Genomic DNA, 8,188 nt, shown 5'->3' with positions numbered 1-8,188 from the left:
CTGCCTCCCCTCCCATCTGTGACTTTTGGCCTTTAGCCTGCATGAAACTGGACCAGGGAAGCCTGGGTGGCGGCGGCTCAGCCCTCACACAGCCTGCAGCTGTGCGCCCAGCAGCTGACAGGGCCCTGGAGCTGAGCCTCATGCACAAGGCTCAACCCCAAGATGACAGTGGTCTGTCCAGAAAGGGAGGGAGGCCACCCCACCCCACCCCCCAAAAAAATAAAAGGTTGCCAGAGTCAATCCTACACGAGAATAAAACATTGTTTCTGGATTTGGGTGGCTCTGTGGTCACACCCCAGCTTCTAGCTTCAGGGACAGAACAATAGCTCCACGGAGCCCAGCATGTCGTCTCACTAACCCTAGGGACACCCTGCTGCCCCATAAGGCCACTCCTGCCAATGGGGACAGCACAAACTGAGACTCACAGAAGGTGAGCAGGTGACCACCGTCACCCAGCAAAGGACTGCAGCATGAAGCCAGAGTCTCCCTGAACCTGGAAGACATACAAGAACCCTTTCTTACAGATCTCCAGGCAGTGACAAGAGACCTGGAGACCAGCAGCCTCTGGCTCATGTGTCAGTCACACACACAGAGGAACAGTGAGCCCTGACCTCCAGGTACAGTGACAAATCAGGGGCAAGCCCCACTTTACATGGAATTCCAACTGGAAGGCTAAAGACGTCATAAACAAGGACACACAGCTCTGCCGGGCCCCACACTGCATTTCCCAGGGACCAGTTGTGTCTGAGGAAATCAACTGCTCCAGCTTTCAGTCTGTTGCTCACACCTGTGTGCATGCCACATGTCTTGGTGCAGAAACTCAGGAGCCACCAACACAGTGTGCAAGTCCCAAGATCCACAGCGAGGCTGAGCAGAGACTGGTTTCTGCCCTGCGGTCTGTCCATCCTCCTGATGCCCATGGCAAGGGGTGCCTGGGAGGACTGGCACAGGCTAGCCCAGAGGAGGTGCCTCCAGAGGATGGCACCCAGACAGGGCACCGCCACAGCCAGGCTAGGACTGCACGCATGCAAACTGCAGGAGCAGCCACACTGCTAGCCACTGCTGCCACAGCCCTTCTGTGGGCTTGCATACCATCCTCCCCTTCCTTGACCCCTAGCTGAATGTGCTACATGACCTAATCCTTAGGCCATGCTCAGGCCACTCTATGGTGTTCCGATCTGGGTTGAGAGTTCCCAGAAGCTGTGCCTATTGATCTCCCCTCAGATCCGGGTTAGACTCTTCCATCTCCCCTGCCACTAGGTGACCTGGGGGAAGGTGCCAGCCATGCCTAGTGTCCTGTTCTACCAAGTAAGCCTCTCCTGAGCTGTGCTGAGGAAGTAAGCAAGACACTGTCACTCTGGACAGGCGCTTCCTTAGTGTGTATTTAAAGCTGGGCAGTTCATGCAAGCAGAGCAAAGTTATTTCTAATGAAGGAGGGAAGGACCCTGCCAGGGCAGCACATGCTGGGCCCAGGCTCAGAGCTCTCACAGTGCTACCCTGGAGTCACTGGTGGGATGCTCCCTCCTCCCCTGTCCCAAGCTGGCTGTGTGTGCACATGTGTATGTGTGTACCTACAAGAATGTATACAAACCCAGTGAGTGTGCATGCACCTTTAAGTATATGTACATGTGTGTGCTCCTGTGTGTCCACACACACACATCCAGTGAGCATGTACACACTTTTATGTATATACATGCACATGAACTGCTGTGTGCACCAAGTGTGCAGTGTGTATTGTATGCATCTATGTGAGTGTATGTGCATACTAGTGAGCATGCATACATCTCTATGCATATAAACATGTAATCTGTATGCTCCTGTGTATACCTATATGTGAACATCTGTGTGTATATGTGCACATCAGCAAGCGTACACACACCTTTGCACATATGCACAAGTGTATGTGTTGCTTCATGTTCACCTGTCAACATAAACACAAATGTGTTTTCGGTCTGGCCTTCAGGAAATCTCTTCAGAGTTCCTGAGTTAAACTGAATTTAAGTGTTTCTTGGTTTGGTTTTGTTGTTCCATTCTGCATAGTTCTGCTTTTAAGTGAGCCAAAGGGGCAGATCCAGTTCACTCTTCTTCAGGCCTGAAACCCAAAACAACTTGCTGCACTTGCTGGTTCTGGGCTGGGGTAGCACCCTGAAGACCCATGCTTCTAAAGGACACAAAGTGGACTGTTGCAAGGTTCAGCATTCGGGATTCTCCTCGGGACCTAACTTGTCGTTAATGTTGCTCTGGAGAAAGTCTGTCTTCTGTCTCCAGGTGAACTGTCAGTCAACTGACATGCCTTCATGCGACCTGCTCTGAGTGATCATGTATGTCATTAATACTATCACCACCAAGCATGTGCCGCTCGGCGCCCAGGGCCAAAGGAAGTGCCACTCTTAAATGGGCCCTTCTGCTTTCTGCCCAGGTGTCACGGAGACTCTTTCTGTTCCCATCCCAACACTGGCTACTCAACCTGAACCAAAAGTGACTACTGTGTCCAATGAGAGAGCAGGCCTTTGGAAGGTTTCCCATGGCCGAGGAACAGGAAGTACAGCCCAGTCACATGTCAGGACCACTCACCTCAAATGCGGGGCCTCCTCTCCATCTCACCCAAGATCTGCCCTGTCTTTCTGCCTCATACTATTGGGCATTTAGACTTGTACTTCCCCATGTTCTAACTCCAAGAAGAACTCGCTAGTTAAGATGTCAAGCAGGTGCCTACATTGAGCCTTCACCCTTGCGTTCCAGCGTCTTTGGTATAGGAAGGTATTCAGCCTACTATCAAAGAGAAATATACACAGCAAGCCAGCCACACTCTTTGATCTACAATGCTGTCCTGCCTACAAGATACACTAGGGCAATGGTGGCACAAAGCTTGTGGGAGTCACCAACCGATATTCGGTTAAGGCCCACTCCACAGGATGGAAGCCATATCCAACTTTGCTTGGGTGACCAAGAACCTGAGACTAGATAGCCCAGGGACCCATAGTAAAACCAAATAATACTGGTCGAAAATAGAGGGGAAATGTAGTGATAAAATGACTCCTAATGACATTCTGTTGCACTCGCAGATCCATACCTTATGCAGCCGTCAGCAGAGAAGCCTCCTCCTGCAGCAGATGGGAACAAATAAGGAGACCCACAGGCAGACATTATGCAAAGAGAGAAAGACCTTGGAACACTCAGCCCCAAATGGGATGTTGTCTCCATCAGATCCCTCCCCTGGGGCCAAGGGAACCCTGCTGAAGAGGGACAGAAAAAGTGTAAGACCAGAGGGAATGGAGGATTCCAAGAGACGTGACCCTCTAAGTCAACATGAGGGAGCTCCCACAAGTGAACAGAGACTGCCGCAGCGTGCACGGGGCCTGCCGGAGACTGCTCCAGGTCCTCTGCGTGCGCGTTATAGCTTTCCATTTCATTTTTATGGGATTCCTGCGTGTGCGAATGAGTGAGTGGGTCTCTGTCACGTGCCTTCTCTTGGGCTCTTTTCCTTCTGTGGACGTGATAGTTTTTTTGTTTTATCTTGTTATACTTTATTTTGTTATATATTTTAAATGAAATAGGGTAAAGGTTAATGACGAACTGTCATTTATACCTGCTGGGAGAGGGAAGATCAGTTTTCTCCAAAACGGAGTGACCAGGGGTATGTCAACCACTCCAGGGCAGGCCTCCTGTTCAGGCCAACAAATAATGGACTCCACAGTTTCATTGTGTGTGCTTTAATTGCTTACAGCTTCATAGGTTGTTTTGTTGGTTTTTTTTTTTCTTTTGGGTGTTGTTTTATTTTATTTTCTTGGTTTGGGGGGGTTGTTGTATTGGGTTTGGGGTTTGTTTTTTTTTTTGGAGAAAGAACTTAAAGTTGGTTGGAGGGAGAGGCTCTGGAAGGACTTGTGGGAGGGGCGGAATATGATCTAAATAGATTTAAATTTAAAAATTGTTTTAAATAACAAAAATATAATTAAAAAAGAAATGCCAGAAGTTAGCTCCTACAGTGTCAAGTGGGTTAAAAAAAAAAAAAGTTCTTCATAAGTTGATTTAGCTCAACTGCTGTAGATTGAACTGTGTTCCACAAAATTCACACGTGGGGGTCCCAGCCCCTAGGACCACAGAATGTGGCTTTATCTGGTGAGGAGGTCACTTTGGATGCAGTCAGGGATGCCGTCATACTGGGTAGGGTGCCTACAGTGGATCTGGAAAGAATGAGGGCCACAGTGAGAATGTCATATAAGTTGTGTTTCCACAAACTTAGGGATCCCTGGCCCTGTGAGAAAGGCCTGGAAAAACACCCTAGCAAATGCAGGAAGCACACACCATACCTCAATCATGAGCTTCTGACCTCCAGACCATGAGACAAATGCATATCCCAGGGGGAACCTCTAATTCAGTTACACACCCCAATCCCTGGCAGTCCCAGATCTCCCACAGAGAATGCCATGTGGACTGCACACAGCTTCCCTGTCCCACTCTGAGACACACAGAAGGAACAAAGTTCCTGGAGATCTTCACGGTAACTAACAACTTTGTACCCTGCATTCACTAGTAAAATTAAAACAGCATTTTAGCATAGGTTGTTCTTGGCATTTTTCTATCCTCTGAAATTCCTGTGTCTAGGGTGTGCCTCCTTTGACAAAATAACCTGGAAAATGTCTGAAGGGGAAACTTTCCAGGATGGTGCTTACAGGGCTTGGAGACGTGATGGTTATGGAAGGTTTGGGATCAGAAGAGGGAAGGGACAGGATGGAGGCCCAGCTCAGGGCCTGGCTCTCCCTAGGACAATCAAAGGGCAAGACCTTCATTCCCAGAGCTGGGGAAACTTGCCAATCCCAGCTCCCCTCTTCACTACAGCAGAAAGCCTGTGGCCAGTAGCAGAGAGTAGCACCTCTCACTGCCAGCCTGTGGCTCCCTCCTCTCACCTCCCAAGAGCAAATACAGACGCTCCAGGAGAGGGACCCCGACCCGCCATTTTCTTGGCCTGAGCTGGAGCCCAAGGAATGTCCCTTCCCCGCTAGCCAACCCCATTCTGAAACAGAACAGGACGTGTTCTTAATAAAAGACACATGGGAAGCCTTCCCTCTCTGCTCTTTCCCAGGCCTCAGCTTCACTTTAACTTATGAACTTGCAGAAGGGAAGTCCCATGCTGCTCACAATTCACCAGTGTCAGCATGCCCACGTGGCAGTGGGTCCGGCTGAGACCCTTCCCATGCCATGCAAATGTTCAGCTCCATTTCCAAGCATTTCCCTTTTAAGGAGAAATGGCCCCATTCTTGCATTCCTCCATTTAAGCAAAAGCTTCTCCACACATGTGCTTTGAGACAAATGTGATTACATGCAGGCACTGCCGAGCGGCGGCGACTTCATGGCAGATGCAAACTCATGGAACCCAGTATTTCAGGCGGAGGCTAATGCTCTCCTCCCCACACCCACCTTTGACCCAAAGAGCCAGGAACTATCTGTATGGTGTCATCAGCCTGCCCAGTCAGTTTAAAACAAACCAGTCCGGGCTCAGAGAGACAAAACAACATCAACCCAAGACATTTCCACTTGACTGTAGTTTCAGAATGTTTAGGGCCAATCTGGCTGCCAGAAGCTAAACATTTTATTCATGCCTCTCTTTGTTGTTTCAGAGATGAAAGGGCCACTGCGGTTTCCTAAGAAAATCTTTCTAGAAGTTAAAACAGAATATGATTATTGAAGTGTGCCTATCCATATTAATGCAGCAAACATGTCACATAACATGTGTGTTGATGGGGACATGTTCCTGTTGTCACAGCACAGGAATCTTTTGAAGGCTCACCCTCAGAAGTGGAAAGGGTTTTCTTTAAAGCCTATTTTGGAAACTTAGCATGTCTCATTGGGACATCTGTCCTTTGTATTCACTGGCACCGGTGTCCAGATGACAACAGTTTTCTCAGTGTCTTGGAAGTCAGACCCTGCTCTTCAGTCCGTCCCATCTTAAACTACAACTTTATTTATTTGCCTCATTTATAAGCATCGTTTTCCACATCAGGGAGGCAGTTATTCGTCCTAAAATGCATGTCGTTTTTCATAAATAATGTTCAGAAAAATACCAAAAGTCTACAGTGTTCATGTTAAATTTTTCCAATTAACACTAACATGCCAACTTATAAACAAAGTTAGAATGTTTGCTTTTTCAGGTCACTTAAACCACATTTTGTTAGTAACAAATCGTCCTACCTGGAACCCATGTGTATGTGTGTGTACGTGTACATGTACGTGTGTGTGTGTGTGTGTGTGTGTGTGTGTGTGTGTGTGTACTCCATTAAGAAGTGCTACTCCTTCCTAATCATGGGGCAGTTTAACTTCTGTATTTAACACTTTTTAAGTAACTAAGGATCTTAATTTTTTATTTTTTATTTTTTTTTGTAAACTGTGTATTGTCCAAAATCTTGGACACAGGACTTTAGCATTTTTTAACGTGTGAGGAGCCGACTGTTCTTAGAAGCGCACTCAACCCCTGGCACGGCTCTCTGAGCTTGCAGATGAAAACAAACTTTGGTCACCCCCAGCCACGGTCAAGGTTCACACTGCAGCGCCGCTGGGGAGCCACCAGCCAGCAGCAGCAAGCAGACTGCTCCGAATCCAGCAGGCAGTGAAGATGAAAATTCGGAACCATTCCCAAAAAGTCGGGGCTTCAACACCCTGTATGCGGAGTTCTGCAGGCTTGGTTGAGTGAGGAGTCCCTCGGTAGGGAGAGCAGTAAGTCATTTCACAGCTCAGCCCGCCCTCAGCTTTGATGGGTGCATCCTTTAACCATGCCCAGCCACCGGTCCATTCAACCCATTCAACGCAAGGGTGAGATGGCAAAGCCAGCGACGAAAACGTTTCAGACAAAGCCATCGCAGAAAGCTGCGCGGCGCAGGGACGAGGGTTTTTTTCTGATCAGTCACGGCGAGGGGCGAAGCCGACCTCCCAACTTCACGTTAGGGTGGAGCAGAACCCCACCGGCGCCGGCACAGCCAACTCTCCTTGCCATGACCCCGACCCCGCCCCGCGCGTCGATGCGGCCCCCTTCGCGGCCCCTGCCTCCAGGGCGGGTCCCCTTCCCAGTGCCCCGCACACAATGGCGCCCCGAACTCCCGCCGCCGGTCCCCGCGCCCGGCGCGCCGCCGGGTCCGCGCACAAAGGAGGGCGCGCGGGCCCCGAGCCGGCGCGCGCCAGGTGCTCCCGCGCGCCCCGCCGCCCGCCGCCCGCTCGGGCCAGGGACCCACCCGGAGACCGCGCCAGGGCCACTTACTTTCTCGATAGTCCCGGGCAGCAGACGCTCCAGCAGCCGGCACAGGACCACCCCGTCCTTGAGCGACGCCTGCAAGAAGACCTCGGGGTCCGAAATGGTTTTCTTAGGCGACTCCAGCACGCCCAGGGTGATGAGCCACGTAACGGTCTGCTCGGCAGAATTCATCGCTGCGGCGGCTCGGGCTGCGCGCACAGAGGGGGCGCCGCGCGCGATCACCTCGGAGCGGCCCGGGCCGCGGCCACCCGCGCCCCCGCCGCCTCCGCGCCCATGGGCGGCCGCGCGCCGGCGATTGGCCCGGCCGGCCCAGCAGGTCCCGCTAGGCTCCGCGGGCTCGCGCGCGCCCTGGCCCGCTGTCAAGTGCCTTTTCATTAGCGGCGCAGGAACCTGCGGGCGCCCGGCACCGCCCCCGCCGCCGCCCCCCGGCCGCGGCCGCCGTCGCCCGATGACATCACCGGAGAAGAAAGACGCGGCGGCCGCCCGCGCGCGCCCCGCGCCAGCCCGGGCGCACGACAGCTGGCGCGCCCCCCGCTCACCTGCGCCGCCCGCGCGCCCCGGGGCTGCGCGCCTTTGTGGGTAGGGCGGCGCGCGATTAGTAAGCGCTTCCCAGAATGCTCTCTTGAGCCTGCCCGCCGACTGCGGGGCGCGGGCGTCTCTCCGCCACCTCGCCAGCCGGCGGTGACGGCACGCACATGCTCGTTAAATCTGGGACCAGATGGGTCTCGCTCGGGCAGGAGCGAGCCTCGGGGACGCGGGCGCGGTGCGGAGCGGCTGGCTGCAAGGCCACCGGCGGGGGATGGGGGCGGGGCGGGGGGGTTGGGGGGCGACCTCAGCAGCCAGAAACCTTGCGTGACTCCGCGTGAAATTGTTGGTGACGTGTCCAGCGGTCAAAAGCACAGCGCAGCCTCGGGTGGGTCTGCGAGGAAAGTGGGGGTGGGGGGA

At 52.6% G+C, this 8,188-nt stretch overlaps 1 protein-coding gene across 3 annotated transcripts in view; it reads right to left on the bottom strand.

Annotated features, from left to right (window-relative positions):
* Arhgef7 (Rho guanine nucleotide exchange factor 7) overlaps positions 1 to 7,726 on the bottom strand; it is a 111,182-nt gene extending 103,456 nt beyond the window's left edge. For 2 of the 3 annotated variants that reach the window (XM_036209227.1, XM_036209226.1), the window contains exon 1: positions 7,250 to 7,726. In XM_036209227.1, coding sequence (XP_036065120.1) covers positions 7,250 to 7,618 — 369 coding nt within the window. In that variant the 5' untranslated portion in view covers positions 7,619 to 7,726. The remainder of the gene's footprint in view (positions 1 to 7,249) is intronic. The other variant, XM_036209225.1, reaches the window with a different exon arrangement.
* Positions 7,727 to 8,188: the final 462 nt, after the last annotated feature.

Source organism: Onychomys torridus, chromosome 17, assembly GCF_903995425.1.
Source record: "Onychomys torridus chromosome 17, mOncTor1.1, whole genome shotgun sequence".
Lineage (NCBI taxonomy): Eukaryota > Metazoa > Chordata > Mammalia > Rodentia > Cricetidae > Onychomys > Onychomys torridus.
This window is presented reverse-complemented; position numbering and strand designations above follow the sequence as displayed.